This window comes from Pyrgilauda ruficollis, unplaced genomic scaffold, assembly GCF_017590135.1.
Source record: "Pyrgilauda ruficollis isolate IOZ18807 unplaced genomic scaffold, ASM1759013v1 scaffold98, whole genome shotgun sequence".
Classification (NCBI taxonomy): domain Eukaryota; kingdom Metazoa; phylum Chordata; class Aves; order Passeriformes; family Passeridae; genus Pyrgilauda; species Pyrgilauda ruficollis.
In genome coordinates, this window is record NW_024531932.1 from 1,580,593 (window position 1) to 1,597,159 (window position 16,567).

Sequence of the window (16,567 nt, forward strand, 5' to 3'; positions counted from 1 at the left end):
TGTTTTTTTTTTTTTTTTTTTTTTTTTTTATTCTGGTTTTTTTTTTTTTGTTTTAAATTTCTTGGTTTAAGAATACCTCGATATAAGTACTGACAAATAGTTGGGTAAAAGGTGTAATCCCTAAGCCATTTAAGTATAATAACAAATCACATCAAGGTAAGTTTATGGAGCAATTAAAGCACAGGCTATGCAGTAACTATGAACTATAAATTAAAAAGGTAACATGAAAAACATACCCATCCTTTGTGTTGTTCAAAGGTCGTCCTTAGGTCTTTTGTTTTTTGCTTAGTGTGCCACAAGCATGGCAGCCCCTGTCAGCTGCACTGTAGTGAGTCAGGGCTCGCTGACACCCAGGAAGAAAAATTGGACCCCTTGGGAGATGGACCGATTTTGGAGCATTATTCTTTGCCAGCCGTGCAGAACACTCCAAGAATAAATCAATCCCAACAAAGCATTCGCAGCAAAATGTCAAATTCTTCCTAGGTAATAGGATCTTCATGGATATTACGGTTTTGCATCTTTCTAGTTAGGAACCTGGCTTTTAGAAGGTTGCTTTATAGGCGAGCATGTTGGTCGGCGCTGCCCGCGGCGCTCAGCTCCGGGCGCAGCCGCCCCCGTCCGCCATGGGCCCGCGGCTCGCTGCCGGCCGGGCGCGCCAGCTGCGGGGAGCCCGGCCCGGGACGCGGCTCCGGCGCTGCCGCGCTCGCATGCCGAGAGCTCCGGCCGACTGTGGCGGGCTGGCGCCGGGCGCAGCCTTATGTAAAGCTGCCCCCAGCGGCAGCAGCACCGCGGGCATGTGCAGTGCCTGCCTTCCCTTGCAAATGAGCGAGCTCTCCCGGGAGAGCGGGCGCTGCTCGCTGTGCAGCGGGCAGCTCCGTGTGCGCTGCCGAGGGGTGCCGGACTGCCCCGACCCTCTCTGCGTGCTTGTGAGAGCTGCCCTGCATCCCTGAGCTTAAGAGCTCAGCGGCAGCTGCTGAGGCTGTGGTCTTCAGGGCTGACGTGACGTTTGTAGGATATAGATACAAATTTTTGGTTGGAAGGATTTTTTTTCTTATTGCATTAGATGTGTTCATATAACCTTTTTGCACCCACTCACTATTTTTCAGTGAAGTATCAGACCCCTCAGTGTGTCTCTTATCAAGTGCTTTAGAGTGGACTCTATTTTTTACAATGTGAAAAATGTTTTGGGGCTGACGTTTTCCATTTTTGCTTTTCTCTTCTCTGTTAAAAGGCTCAGTGCCAGGAGGTTAGAAGAGAGTGCTGTGCTCATTTATTTCCCAACTTGCTGTCACTTTGTTCCACAACACTAACACTTCAACCACAGGCTTCCAGAACCTTTACCACGTAGCGACTACTCAGCTTCGTGTGGTACCTTAATGAGGTGAATTGTTTTTACTGTTGTTCAGGACATGGACAGGATGTTATGTGAAGGTACAGTAATGCCGAGCTTTTTATATGTATTATGCTCTACAGTTGTCAGATACCACCAAGAGAGCCACCTTGTCTTTCCTTAGTTTTCCCTTCTTTCCTGCGTGCTGTGGGGAAAGAACACATGCTCTCATCTGGGCAGAGCAAGGCTAAGATGGTGCTACAGCAAATCCACCATGCTGACAGCCTTCCTTCACTGAGAAATATTTGGTCACAGATGATGGTGGGCAAGTGGAAAATCCTGGATCTTTTTCGTGCAAGAATGGGCAGGGGGCTGGAAAGAATTGTACTGCTCCTTGGAAGAGGAGTGCAGAGTGCAGTCCTCAAACGCAGCCAGACAGTGCTGAGAACTGCTTTGCCTTTCTGGGGGAGAATCCTTACCCTTGGAATAATGTGCTCTGGTTTTTCCCTAATTATTCACTGCTGTGAGAATAGAATAACTTAAAATGAGGTGAAACCTAGAATTTTCCAGGCATTAAAATGCCACCTTTGCTAGTACTTAGGCTGTGAATGACCTCAGATTTACAGTAATCCCACAAGTATTAATGCACCAAACCAGAGCTCCCAAATGAGGAGTGCAGTCATTCCTGGCTAACACCTACTAACATCTTCCATGTCAGAAATACATTCCTGCGTCATGGCACATTCTGTGAGAATTCTTCTCTTTGGGGCAGATTGGTGGAGAGGGAAAGGGTTAATTGCTCCATTAATCTCTGTCAGTGTCACCATCTCCGTGCTCTGCTGCAGCTTGTTTGGGGCTCTGCAGTCTGCTCTGTAGGGTCGAGCAGCAGTGACAAACTGCAGAGTGCAGTGGGGACTGAGCTCTTCTGCTGGCAGCAGTGTCATGTGCCAGTCTGGTGTCCTGGTATAGGCTTTCCATCACTGCCTTGGGGAGTCTCTGTTCTTGATGGAGCAGGAAGAAGACAGTTCAGACCTTTGGTAAGTCAATTTGTCTTTCGGAACTGCTGCTCTTCCTCTGTTGACAGTAGATGTCTGTGAGAGGTAAACTCTTTATTGAAATGACTCTTTTAGGTTCCTAAACTTAAATGGCCTAAAATTAGGTCTCTCTCTTCACCTGGTTCAAACACAGCATGTAAAATTTCCAATAACATCCAGATCCTTTCTCCTGAAGAATTGGTGCAACTTGGTGTACATCTGGCACTCAGCCCTCTTCCCAAACTTTGCCTGTTCTCTGGCTTTTTCTTTTTTTGTTTCTCTCCCTCCTCCACCTTGGTTATGGAGTTAACAAATAAGTTCTTGACCACCATGAGTCAGCAGAGCTTCAGCAACTTTCTTAGGGTTTTAATAATTGCCAATATACTGGACTAATAAGAGGGAACAGCCACTCTTTACCAAGAGTTATTTTCATTTTTCTGAAAGGGGTGAGACATCAAGATATGAACAGAGAGAGCATCAAATCTATGTTAATGGATTGCCAAATTGAATTTTCTTTACTGAGATCCTTTTTGAATTACACAAGCAGGAAAAGTGCCAGAGTTTTTTAAAATTACATTTCTGTATCTTTATACAGCAGAATGAGTTCTTCTCCAATAGTGGAAACAAAGCTCCCAGTATGAAACAAATCCCAGTATGAAACATTTCTTATAAAATTTTAGGCCAATCTAGCCATATAAACTATGACAAACAGAGAATTAAGTGAAAGCTGTGTTTTACATAAGAAGATACACCTTGTCTATCAGTGTCCCCCCCCGCCATGGGGCAACCATTCAACTCATGGAAGTGGGAAACGAGACCTGGAGGCCCAAGTGGATGGCTTTTCTTATGGGGAAGCTGTGGAGAGCTTCCATTAGAGCCAATCCCATAACTCCTGAGTGCCCAAACCCAGGAGTTTGCTGCTGCCTGCTGTGATTGCAGCTTGTGCTCTGTGTCAGTTCCTGTGCATCCATTCTGCAGGACAGTTGCTGTAGGCTCACCTCTGCTCACTGCCAGGCAGCCCTGCCTCCTCTCCAGTCCTGGAGCAGCGGTTCCCAGGCAGGAGCAGGAGCCAGAAGATGCAAGTGACTGAGGCCGAGTGACTTCATGCTGACTGAAGATTAGCGCTCAGGAGCAACATTATTCCATCTGCCTGAGAGAAAGTATTTTAGCCTATTCTGCAAAGAAAAACCTCTTAAGAAAAATATTTTATTTATTTGTGTAGTCTTGAACACACAAAGTTCAAGTCTGTGTTTTGGGGCTTCAGCCCTAACCATAAACTGAGATACCACAGAACCTGGGATGCTTGTAAGTTTTGAGTTTTATGTGACCACTCTAATTTTTTTCCTGGGCTTTTTTGAGGGAAAAATGGCATAGATCAGGAAATACAGTGGCAAATGTGTTATTAGATATGTCTTAACATCTATCCAGATGAAAAGAGATGTGTTGGGCAGAGCCTGTGATGAACACGTAGTTTTCTTTGTCTACACAACAGAGAAGTTCAAAGTTGTTTGGAAATTATGCACTATGCTAAGGTAGTGATAGTCCAGATTTTTCTCCTGGTGCTAAACTTTCAGTAGGTTTTTTATCTGGGTATTGTTCTAGATTCATTTCACTGCTGCCTGATTTTGCGCTAATTTGCTTCAATTTAAGGTTTTGGGTTTTCTTACGTGGTTAAATTGTAGTGTGTTTTCTTTTTCCATTCATTCTGGCTGAATTCTTTGTACCTAGATGCAGCTTCCCTATGGAAAGCTTAGTGTGAACTGCAGCCAAAATAGTAAATTGTGAAAGAAAAGGTGGCATTCACTGTGAAAGTCTGTTCCTCTGAACAGAGCTGGTTTGGAATTGAAACTTTGCACAGAGAAAAGGGGAATCAGCAAATCGTGCATTTTTTAGGATTATGAGAAGGCACCTGTAATAGCCAGGTGCATCTGTTTGCTAAGTACATTTGAAAAGGGGGGGAGCGGGTGACAGAATTATCAGGCGTCAGTAAAACACCTGAGTTCTACTGAGGGAAGTGAGGGGGAGGGAAGTGATGTAAACTTCCCAGAGTGTAAGAAACCAGGTGCTAGTGGGATTCCATGCAAATCAATCAAAAGCCTTCCCCTGTTCTGTCACATGGTTCACCTTAGCCTTTGTCAGGATATTCCATGCTTACTCTTTAAATTCATTTAATGATGATGTTACAGAGAAGAAAAAGAGAAAAAAAATTGAAAGGTTTCTGTTGCTTCCATGAGAAGTACATTCAGGAATGCAGTCTGAGCTTTTCTAGACACAGGGCATTATGTTCATAGCGCACAAACTTTGGAATTCAGACTAGACCAAAACACAGCTTTTTTCTGCTGACAGACAGAGCTCTTGGGTCTGGGAGTGCCTTTATGTGTGAATCACACATCCCTTTGGGGACCTGTAGTTAGCAAGTGCCGCGCTGTGTTCTTTTTGGGTTGATGAAGTGACACCGTGTGTCATTCCCTTGGCTTTATTCCCCTATAAAGGAGCCAGGAGTCAGCTGGGTTAGCAGTAGTAGCTTGCTCTAAATGGTACTGTGGTGTGCTATCACTGTATCGTTAGGAGAGATAAGTCTAATAAAATGTGTCTGCAATTTTGGAGCCGGTGATTAAATGAATCTGCTGTTCCACGAGCATCAGATTAGAGCTGGGGGCGTGTAACTCCCAGGGTAAATATCAGAGCGTGGGACAGCACAGGGAAACTCAGGATGCAACGCTGGCTGAAGGCAGACATAAGGAGAGGGAAGTGTGAGAAAGCCAGGTTCAAGGAACATGTGGGTGAGGGAAATTGAGGCAACAGAAAATGTTCTGAAAAAATAGGGAAAGAGGATTGAGACTAGAGAGGATCTTATCCCAGGAGTTGAACTACAATGCCCTACAGGACAGTGGTGGTCAGTGGTAGGTGAGGGCGATGGATAAATTAAAATACTCTCTTGCCCTTCTGCTAAGAAGTATTGTTTTGCAAGGCCTCCCCCACCTCTGTGAGGGTGAAAGGATCCTGTGCTACACACACCAAGAAGCTGAAGAGTGTAGGAGTCATGCTCCACTCTGGGGGTCAGTGTGCCCTGTAATGCGGGACGGCTGGCAGAGGACACCAGGGATACATCTGTCAGTGTGTGTGCCCAGCAGGTCCCTCTGGGCCTTGGCACAGGGCCACTCGGGCTATTGCTTCCCTCATGCACAGTTACACGCTGTTGGATAAGGAAGCTTTTCCAGCTGGACACTTCTGGTTAAGTATTACCATTGTGGACAGGTCACAGGGGCCTCTGCCTTTGTTCACAGCATCCATGCTGTGACCAGTCAAAAGTCCTTTAGCCTTAATGAGACACTGGACACTGTTCCCAGGCTGGCTTTTTGTCCTGTGATTTTGACGCTGTTTGAGGGTGAAAGGAATGAGGGACTTGTCTTTACAAACAAACTGTGGGTCTGCTGGTAGATAAAACTAGCAGTGAGAGATAAAAGAAACAATGGGAAGGATTCCACTGATGGATGAATGGAATGAGACTTGTCTTCACAGACAAACTGTAGGTCTGCTGATAAATAAAACTGGATACTGAGAGATGAAAGAAACAGTGGGAAGAACCGTAAATTCCATATGAATTCCACTGATTGACACAAGGAAAACAAAAAGGGGGGTTATACATTATAAGGGGGTCTCAGGTATCAGACATTTCAGGAAGTCCTCTGAAGTACCTCAGGCAATGGGGAAGAGAGATGGACATGCGGCCCAGAAATGAGGATAAAATGGAGGCTGTGTCCTTCCAAATTTTGGAGAGACACCAGGGCCTCATGGCCTCTCCCTGTATTTGAATAAAGTTACAGGACTCCTCTGTCTCCTTTTTGGACATAAACCTCTGGTGTTTGTGGATTAATTTTCATGGCAAGGGCAAGCAGCCTGTGCTTGTCTCATCCTCCAGAGACACGACGTGAGATGCAAAGCTATCATTTCACTTACTCTCTGCAATTAATACAACCACTTCTGTTTCAGTGGATTTAGTGTTGTTCCATTCAGGCTTGTCCTACAGCATCTTCCTGAAAAGTTAATATGAGTAGAAGCAGCAGAAAGTGCTGGAGGATGAATGATCATCATGGACGTAAAAATTAATTATATCTTCCACATAGTGCTTCAACCTGCAGAGCATGAATGATCCCCACCATAAGTGCCCTGGAGATGTGTAGGGGTGATATGCAAGGCTGTGTTGGTAGCCTCTGCTTGTGATCGTGCCTGCAGTCTGTGTGAAGGTGCCAGAGACATCAGGTTAAAATAAACCCAGGCTTGTTGCAAATGCTTCCTACTCTTCCATGTGCCGGGATGCCATTGCTGGAAGAACGCCTATTGTCTGATTGTCCAGACAGCACTGCCAGGGTTTGGGTGGCCGGACTATTGGGAGATCCTGAGCTATCACCATGAAGTGTGCTTGTCTGGGAAGAACGATTTGTCTGTCTTCGTTTAAAAGGCAAATATCTGTCAAGGAAGGTGGAAACCTTCCTGGAATGGAAAAATGACCCCTCCCTTTGAAAATTATGGCGCTTTCAGGCAAAAGTATGGGAAAAAGGGATAACAGTCCCCTACTAGAATATATACACACACACACATATATGTAACAAGACAGACCAACAGCAACAATAAAAACTATAAAAAAATAAACCCAAAGAAACCCGGCGAGAGCCTTTTCCCACCCGTTGGGCACTTTTGGCTTTGGGCACTGTTGGTGTCGTGTGAGGGAGCGACGCGTGCATGGCCTCGGGGGCAGCATCTCATGGCCTCGGTGGTGCCCCCCTCATGGCCTCGGCGGCACAGCCCTCATGGCCCTGGTGGTGCCGCCCTCATGTCCTCGGAGGCACAGCCCTCATGGCCTCGGGGGCACAACCCTCATGGCCTCGGGGGCACAACCCTCATGGCCTCGGGGGCAGCCCCTCATGGCCTCGGGGGCACAGCCCTATGGCCTCGGAGGCAGCCCCTCATGGCCTCGGGGGCAGCCCCTCATGACCTTGGGGGCACAGCCCTAATGGCCTCGGAGGCACAGCCCTCATGGCCTCGGGGGCACAGCCCTCATGTCCTCGGAGGCACAGCCCTCATGGCCTCGGGGGCACAGCCCTCATGGCCTCAGCGGCAGTCCCTCATGGCCTCGGGGGCACAGCCCTCATGGCCTCGGGGGCACAGCCCTCATGGCCTCGGGGGCAGCCCCTCGAGCCCCGAGCCTCCGGGGGTTCGGTGGCCCCGGGGAGAAGGAGGAGGCACGGGCTTTGCTTTCCCCAGGCGCTCATGTGTGCGCTGTGAGTATCCTGGCGATGGCAGCCGCCGGGGTTCCAGTCAGGAGCTGGGAGATGCTCTCTCCGGAGACAGGGAGGAGGTGGGGCCCCGTTTTCCCCTGAACGCCCTTGGAGATGGTGAGGGTCTCCCGGCGCTGCCGGGTGCCCAGAGGCCCCAGTCAGACGGGCAGCAAGGAGAGCTCCGCAGCAGCACCGTGACCCTCAGCAGGACAAGTCCAGCACCAAAAAACACCCGAACTGCTCCGCTCCCCGCACAGCCGCCGTGTTCCCCCTCAGCTGAGCGCGTGCCCAACGCCCCTTTCTTCCTCCCTGGAAGATTTCAGTGGAATGCTAGAACCATTGGCCAGTTCTTTTGTATCGGAATTGAGGACTATTCATCCCTCGGGTGTCAACTTCCTCTCCTCAAGGCGTGTTTTTTTGAGGTAACAGATGGGACGGGATTCACTGAAAAACCCAAAGCCACAACAGTCTCCTGACTTGTGCCTTGCTAGAACAGTTCTGCATGTGCCTCAGGGGCGGGCTGTGAGGGATGGCAAAGGGAATGAACTTCCCGGGCAGCCAGATTTACGTGGAAATCTCATGGAACAGTTTTGTTCAAGGAGAAGTCTTCAAGGGCTGGGACATCAGTGTGGAGGCATTGCATAACTGAATCCTGACGGGGCTGCAGCCTGGTCCCAGGGAAAACCAGTAATGCTGACAGTATGCAGTTCTGGCCAGAGGGAAAGGTCTGAGCTCTGAGCATGTGCTGTCATGTTGGTAATGTGAAAAACGCCAATCACTTGTTTTTTAAAATTTTAAAAGTCATTTTTCACAGTAAGAACAGGAACAGCAACGTTTGACTGACGTTTGACTGAAGACGAGGTGGTGGTAGTGCCAGCCATGTGGCCATTCGCACAGTTTTGATGTTCACCAAACTTTAGACCTTTTCAGTGTTCCACGTGTACATGCAGTTAAATCTCTCAGGGCTGGCTTTGCCTTCTCCACTGTTCCCTCTGCCCTCATGCCTGTAGCTGTTCCTGTTACACTCCTACTCTTTGCCTATATCTCTGAGAGATTAGTATTTGTCGTTTGCATGGCATGGAGCACACATAGATGATGCATGTTCACACATTTCTTAGGAGTTTCAGACCTGTGCCCTGCCATACATTTAGCTCTGTGGGGCTCCAAATGAAGCTGCCTTCATATCTCACTATGTGTTGAGGCTGTAGAATTAATTATTCTGTCAGGTCAGCCCTGGAATATCTGTTTGCTGCAGTGGCTCTGTGACTGCTGGAGGAAGGCAGCTGGCAAGAGCTTTCATTATAGGAAACCCATGACATCCACATAATATCAGGAACCATTATAACTTGTCCAAACCTGAGCTTTTATTCTAATTTTTTGGCGTCTCAGTATCTTCATTTACAAGAGAGGAATAGTGGCATGTCATTATTCTTTAAGCTTATCAAGCATAACAGATGATTTGCTTGACTTTTTGTCTGACACCAATTATATTCAAACATAATACACTTTCCATCAGTTAAGCTGTCTGTTCCTTTTTGGAATTCCAGCACAGGTTATTCTATGTCTGTATTGTTATGGCTATAATTTATTCTGATGCCTTTTTTTGAGCTTGAGTGGCCAAATAGCAGAATTCCATGTGAGGACAGTGTAGTTGTCAAATACAGAAATACAGACTTCTGTTTAAAATGCAGAATTATCTTATATCTGTGGTTAATAAGTTTGCCAATATCTGTTCACTTACAGAACCTTTCGAATTGTTACAAGAGTACCATTTTGAAAATGACTGCAATATTTGCTGAATATTACCTTTAATTTTCCATATAAAAATTACAACGGACATATTTTTGGCTTCTTGAAGCAAAAGTTATATGTAGTATTTCTTAGGATCAGACCTGAATTAGTAGAAGACATTTACTGGTGTACTTCCGAGTCTTACTGCTCTTCAGCCTAAACAGGCATACAGGGGGCAGGAGGGTAGAGTAGAATGATTGCATTTGACATGTTGAAATATTCTAAAATATTTTCCAGTCTCTCCTTTCACTTGCTTATGCATGAAAAACTCCACAGAGAATAAAGCATTCCAGCTTTCCTCGGTTGGGGCTCCTGCTTGGACTTAAGTACAGTGTGAGGCTGTGATTTCCAGTCTGAGACAGAATTATGTGTTATTAGACAGCATTAGTAACATTTTGAAGAGAAAACTAAACATGGCAGTTGAGCAGATTTGCAACTGAAAGAGGAAAACATTAACAAAGTTAAGCATATAATTGTGCTCATTCCCACTGTGACTAGCATAGAAATGATTTATTCCAAGTGGCTGCAGTGGCATGCTTAGCCACTTCCTCTCTTGGCTTCAGCCTAATGCTGTTTTCTGTAATTTTCCTGCAAAAAGAAGTTTGTTCTTTTTTACATCAAAAGTTTCAGATTTTTTAGCTTTTAGTAATTCAGTCAAGTCTCTTTCAGTTACGCAAGCTGTGGCAGCTTGTAGATATTCCAGCTTTGGTAGCCTGGTGCTCCTGAGAAGGATCAGAATGTTAATTATGCTGACAGTCTTAGTTAACCAGCCTGTAATCAACTGCTGCTTAGGCAGGGGTCACTCATCCATGCCAGTGATGGTGGACTAGAACTTCATGATTTAAAAGAAAATACATGCAGGGATGTTTTAACTGTTCCATTCTGTATTTGCCATCCTTCTTTGTCTTTTCCTATTGGGGTGTCTGGTAGACAGAGCTCTGAAGAAACAACATGTAATTTAAATGACCTATTAGCTCCTATTCTCATGTCTACCCAAGATAATTGTCTTAAATTAAATGTGATTAATAAAAAAAAAAAAAAAAACAAACCCAAAACCAAAAAACCCCCATACAACCAAACCCCAGCATGTTTGGGTAATTTAAAAAAAGTGCAACAGACTCCCAATTAATTAAGTAATTAAAAAAATTTTCTGGGTTCCTGCGTATTTATTTTGGATTCTGTGGCAATGTACTCTGCTGTTTACTAAAACTGTCTTTCAGCCAATGGACAGAACAACAAACAAATGACAAGCCAACTCAAAATGGCTCAATAAGTGTGTAAAACAGTAAATATCTGCAAACTGTTAGTTGCTGATGGACACCGTGCTGAAGGGTAAGGGAGAGGAAGCTGACATGAAAAGAAGAATTGGAGTTTTCACTCTTACTTCTCTTTCTTGAAGAATATTAGGATAGGCATGTTGTAATTTCGTATTCTGTAAATCCTTCTGCCCAGCATTCTTTATCTCCTAAGCAGGTAAGAGGCTTAAAAGCACCTTTTCCTCTTGGAGCTTAGTTGCATACAGTAGTGGTTAGAAAGCAAGAAATGCTGCAGTTGATCACCACGTAGAGACTGTGGCCAGCCCATGTGGTGGAGACACAGGAGAGCTGAGCCTGAGCTGAGCTTTATTTTGTGTCCCTGGATGGTAACAGGAGCTGAGAGGAAACAGAAACACTCACAAACACGGTCTCAGACTCAGTTTCAAAACCATTTTACCTCCAGGCAGATGGAAAACAGGGGCACCTCTATCCATGTGCTCTTACAGGAATCCTCTTCTGTCACAGATAGGTGACAGGAAGATCTGTGTGTGTCAGGGAAATGGAGTGGCTGCTTGCTTTGCTCTTCACAGCATATGTTTGTGTCATCATTTATTTGTGATTTAGACAGATTAACCAGGTTGAAATGCAGAGCAGGAATAGACATGTGCCAATATAGTTAACACAAAAAAAATGCTTCATGCGGCCGTTTCTGCTGCTCTTGGTTGAGCAGTTTCCTGTGTTTCTTCATAAGTCTGTAAACTTCTAGGCAATGAATGTGCTTTATTCTATCAATGCAGGACTTAAAAGAACCCAGATCTTAAGATAACTGTGTACAAAGCTAATATACAGAGGAGCTGTAAATAGAGTGGTGCTACAATGTTATTTAGTTTGAAATTCATAAGAAAACTAGGAAAGAAGAACTTCTCAGGGAAAGCCAAATATATGTTTGTTTTTTCTTTGCATCACCAATATATCTCATTTCAATTATACACATTAGTTCATACCATGGTAATTGAACCCCACAATACAGTTCTTGAGGGACTTCTAAGGTGATGTGCCCTGGTGCTGTTCAAGTGCATAAAGAGTTCGCAGGGGGTATTTAGTAAAAGCTAAAAGGCATAAAAGTCTTGTGTTTCAATGTAAAAGCCATAAAGTAAGTAATGGGTTGTAGGAAAAGAAAAAACCAAGGTATTGTATGGCTGCGTTACTGAATAAGAGCCATCTCTTACGAAGATCTTTGCAGTTTCCTTTAAAATACCCAGGACTTGCTGCTCCGAGACAGAAAGCTGGAAGAGATCCAGTGCTCTTATCTGACATAGCAATTTCAATGTTCTTCTCAGTGTGATTTAAAGTCAAGTAGAACTATGCTGTTGGAATTGAGATATTTGTAAATGGATAAAAGTCTTCGAGTTGTGTCAGAACACCACTGCCTCAGAGCATTTCCAAAAGGAAAACTATAAATGTCCTTGAATACATTTGCTCCTTACATAAATACCATGGTATTTGGAATTCTGTATCAGATACCTGCTGACCAAAAGATTAATATTTTAAAGAAGGCAGTAATTCATATGTTCATGTAAAGACCAGGATTTAATATTTCACCCTTTCATAAACACAGAAACGTGAGAGAAAACAGTGAGTGCCAGCCTTTTTAACAGTTGAGCTGCAGACTTCTTATTTTTGATAAAACAAAGTTTTACCCAAATCCAGCTTTAGAAAAGGTTTCCAATAACTTACTACTGGGGTTATTCACAAAGTCCAGATCTGCTTGTGATGGTTTTGTACCTTTAGTGAGAACTGTAGCAGCCTCCTTCTGTCATTGCCCATTCTTAATGTGGTGGGAATTGCCATAGTACTGAGACACTTCAAACTTGGATCTTTTGCTTAAAAAAGGTTGTGGTAAATTACATCAGGGATGCTGAGAACGAGAGAATGCCTACTGTTTGTAGGGTTTTTTTCCCATCAAATGACTTAACTGCTGACAGAATTAATTATCATGTGAGTGTGGTTCAGTTGCAGAATTTCACAATGGGAGAGGATTCTCCATTGGTATATTTCTCTCTTTTTTTGAATATTAAATATCAGATCATATAGTGAACTAATACAATATGTTACATGCAAAAATCAAGGGCTGGAGAGTTGCTGATCTTCTTAAGTGTGTCAAAATTAGCCTCTTAAATGTTCAGCATCTCATTTGATAGGTATGCCAGTGACCTTTTTTCTGTTGCTGTTCTTTTTCTCAGCTGCTGGAAGTACTTTCCGACTATGTTTTTGTTTTGTTTTCGAGTGCTTTTCTAGGACATTTGTATTCTTTGCTTAGGTTGCCACTTACCTGGTATATTTTACTTCAGGCCACTTGCAGCAAAAATGTATGAAATGCCTTACGTCCCACTGTGCCTAGAATGTATTTGAAAAAGAGTAAATGTTTTTAGTGCTTTACAAGTTTTCAGCCTCTGCCATGTTTTGCTGCTCTTTGTCTTTTGCTTTCTGCACAATTTGTTTGGTGCCATGCACTGCTGCCTTGTCAGAGGCTGGCTCCGAGTGCCCTGTGTGTTCGTGCTGCCTTATTTTACTTGCCACAGTTTAATGCAAAAGCAGCCAGCAGCAGCAGCAAAGGAATCTGCTCTGTTTCAGTTCCCATTCTTTCCATTGTTATCATTCAGGAAAGGCAGGAACCACATAGGAAAGCGTTTATGAATTCATTAGAGAGTTTCTCATGTTCTCAAACACAAACGAATTTAAAAAACTAATGGAGAGCTTTACACATCATTATATGGAGAGATGCACTATTGCACCACTTTCCAGGAGTACTGATGAGCAGGAATAGCAGTAGGTTGGATAGGGATGTGTGTGACAGCACAGCAGTGTCCTCCCGCACCTACGGATGTGTCTGTCAGAGGACATTAGTAGGAACATACTGATCAAGTTTCATGGTTTTACAGAACACTTACTGGGTGTATGTTTTGCTGATTTTTGTTCCTTATGGAATTAATTACTGTCTCTGCTTGTCTCTGATTTGTACTTTACCTAATTAGAACAGAGGTCAGAGGTAAATCTTCCATCTAGTCACTATTTGGGTAGGCTTACTCCTGGTATTCAGGGTGATTATTCTATCATATTTCATACTGATTCCATTAATGCATTTTGAATTTGAGCATAATAATTCCCTAAGAGCTTGTGAGTATGCATTAGACATGTTTGTGTGTGCTGTAGGTAGTGCCTTTAGAAGACTGATAAAATCTGAAATGCAAATACTCTCTTTTCTTGGAGTCTAAGACTATAGAAGTTGTTGTTGGCTTTGAAACAAAATGAATAAATGGGAACTCACTATAATGTGCTGCTGCCTCTCCTGAGTTTTACCATTACCTTTATTTAATGGAATAGGTTTTGACATCCATCAGGCAGCTGTACTGGCTTCTCATTCTCTTTACTTCCCCACGAAAGGGAATTATTTTATGTGATGGAAAAGCAGTATGACTCTTCTGTTAAATGCAGTCTGCCTGCTGAAGTCAGGAGCCATGAAAGCACCATACAGCTGAAATGCTCTTGGCTCTGATATCACAAGGGGTGTATACTGTTTAGTCTAAACATACTGGCATGAAAGATGTTCTTCTCTTGTAGGTTGCTATCCATCACGCTGTTGAATGTCTTCGTGTAGGGTTAGGGAGACAGGCTCTGACATTTTGTCTCCAATTTGCATCTCAATTAGCTTGGAACTGCAGCAGGTAGTTTATGTGACATTCCAAAGGGGAGTTTTTGTGTCCTGTTATTCTGGATTAGTACTCCTGGGGAAAGAGACTGAGATAGCCAGATTATCACCACCTTGTGAAAAGTCCCCTGCACACCAGTAAAACCTCTTGTGTGCAAGGTTCATTTCTGCTGCGCAGATGAGCATCTAGGATGGCATGTTCGACCTTTCTCAGCCCTTCTTGGTCCCACAGTGGAAGGTCAGTGTAAGTTGTGCATATTCACCCACATTGCCCCGGGGTGTAAGTAGTTCCTGTGTGTGTATCCATGTACCAGTACCACTTGTCAAGTACCAGCCTTCAGGTTCCTCACAGCCTCATGTCAGTGGTATTCTGGGATTTTTTATTCTATCTCCCTGTTAATCTATATATAAATCCAGGTTGAATCACTTTGTAATGCACAAAAAAGTAATTAAGCATCTGCATGCATGATTTTTTATACAGGAGTTTTACTATATCAGGCAAGGGACATATTTTGATATTTGGAAGACTGTTGCAAAATGTTACTGCTCTGGAAAAAGATTACAAGGGAAACACAATAATCCTTTTATCCAGGTCCTTGACATTCCTATTTAGTTATTGCTGAAACAGTAATGGATGCTTCTGACACCAGTCTGAGGGGTACTGAGGGAGCTGGCGGGGGCGCTGCCCAAGCCCCTGTCCATCATTTCCCAGCAGTTCTGGCTGGCTGGGGAGGTGGCAGGGGACTGGGGCTTGGCCAGTGGGACGGACACCTGTCTGGAGAAGGCTGGAAGGAGCATCCGGGGAGCTGCAGGCCTGGCAGGTGTGAGGTTCAGCAACACCGAGTGCCAGCTCCTGCCCTTGCGCTACAACAACACCCTGCTTTCATATCTGGGATCTCCCAGAGTTTGTAATCTGACAAACATGTTTGGAATGAACTAAGGGGAAAAAAAAAAAAAAAGATAACAGCTTTGATTTAAGGCACTGAATGGTTAGCCTTCCTTCTCTTATTTCTTCTGTGCCAGATAAAACTCCCACCACTTCAGTGTTGCCATGCAATGAATTTGTTTTGTTGGGTTTTTCCCTCCTTTGACTTGATGATTCATTGAGATCAAACATTTGTTAAACTGCACTTTTAAAATTTCTGTTTTATTATTTTTTCTGTGCTTGGTATTTTGAGGGCTACTTGAAAAAATTGCCTTTTTTTTTTTTTTTTTGTAGGCAGCAGGCATAGGAATGTATTTGCTATTGAGCTGCATGAATACTCAAGACATCTACCATGCAATGCTCCTCTCCTCAGGTTTTTTTTTTTTTTTCTGTCTTGGGTAGAGATTTTTTTAAAGCTGCTGTTTCATTCAGCTCCTTTTCCATGACTGCACACAGACAACCTCACCCTAAGAGCCCTAATTAGCTTAGCTGGGGTAAAGAACAGGCACAGAGCAGGGAAAGAGCAGCTAGACTGAGAAGGATCAAAGGAGGGTGGCTGGCATAAAGGAGTTCTGGATTGTAGGCATTGTGGAATTAGGTTAGAGGAACATAAATAGAGATACTACAAAGGCAGAATCATAGGAGAAAGGAAAGATAAAGAAGACTGCTTTTGGAAGAAAGAAAAAGCAGGACCTCTGATAGTAAAACCAGAAATCAATTTCTTTAGCAACAAGAAGTCACGATTTAAAAAAAAAAAAAAAAGATTTTATTAATTGTAATCAGCTTTAATGAAAAAGCCTGGTTCTTGTAAATGAGAAACTGAGGCAGTTTAGGAAAGGAGATTAGGAAGGAACTCTGTCAGACAGGGTTTGCAGTATAAGGGGAAAATTCTTGCATGGATTAGAATTGTAGTAACTTTGGAATAGACACCTCCAGGAATGGATGAGAACTGTGGAGAAGGTTGTGATATTCAATTGAAGCAAAGAGTTTGTACAAAACAAATGGGTTTGGGACAAGGGACAGATCTCAGAAAATACTGTCTGGTCAGCTTACACTAAGACCCTGTTTTCAGGTAATTGACACAAACAAAAGGCTGTTTAGGCTGTTTGCACACTGTGCAAAGGCTTGAGGCATTCCTCGTTCCCTTTTTGTTTTACATATATCCACAGCCTCTCTGATATTTCAGTAGAAGGACTCTCCATATGCCAGGATCCAGGATCCAGGACCAAGCATGTTTCTTCAG

The 16,567-nt window shown here is 43.9% G+C and overlaps 2 protein-coding genes across 4 annotated transcripts in view; one reads left to right on the forward strand and one right to left on the reverse strand.

Annotated features, from left to right (window-relative positions):
* LRRTM3 (leucine rich repeat transmembrane neuronal 3) overlaps positions 1–502 on the reverse strand; it is a 74,114-nt gene extending 73,612 nt beyond the window's left edge. The window contains exon 1 of the mRNA XM_041490077.1: positions 237–502. Coding sequence (XP_041346011.1) covers positions 237–240 — 4 coding nt within the window. The 5' untranslated portion in view covers positions 241–502. The remainder of the gene's footprint in view (positions 1–236) is intronic.
* Positions 1–16,567, forward strand: part of CTNNA3 (catenin alpha 3) — a 414,675-nt gene that overhangs the window by 184,925 nt on the left and 213,183 nt on the right. The window lies entirely within an intron of this gene.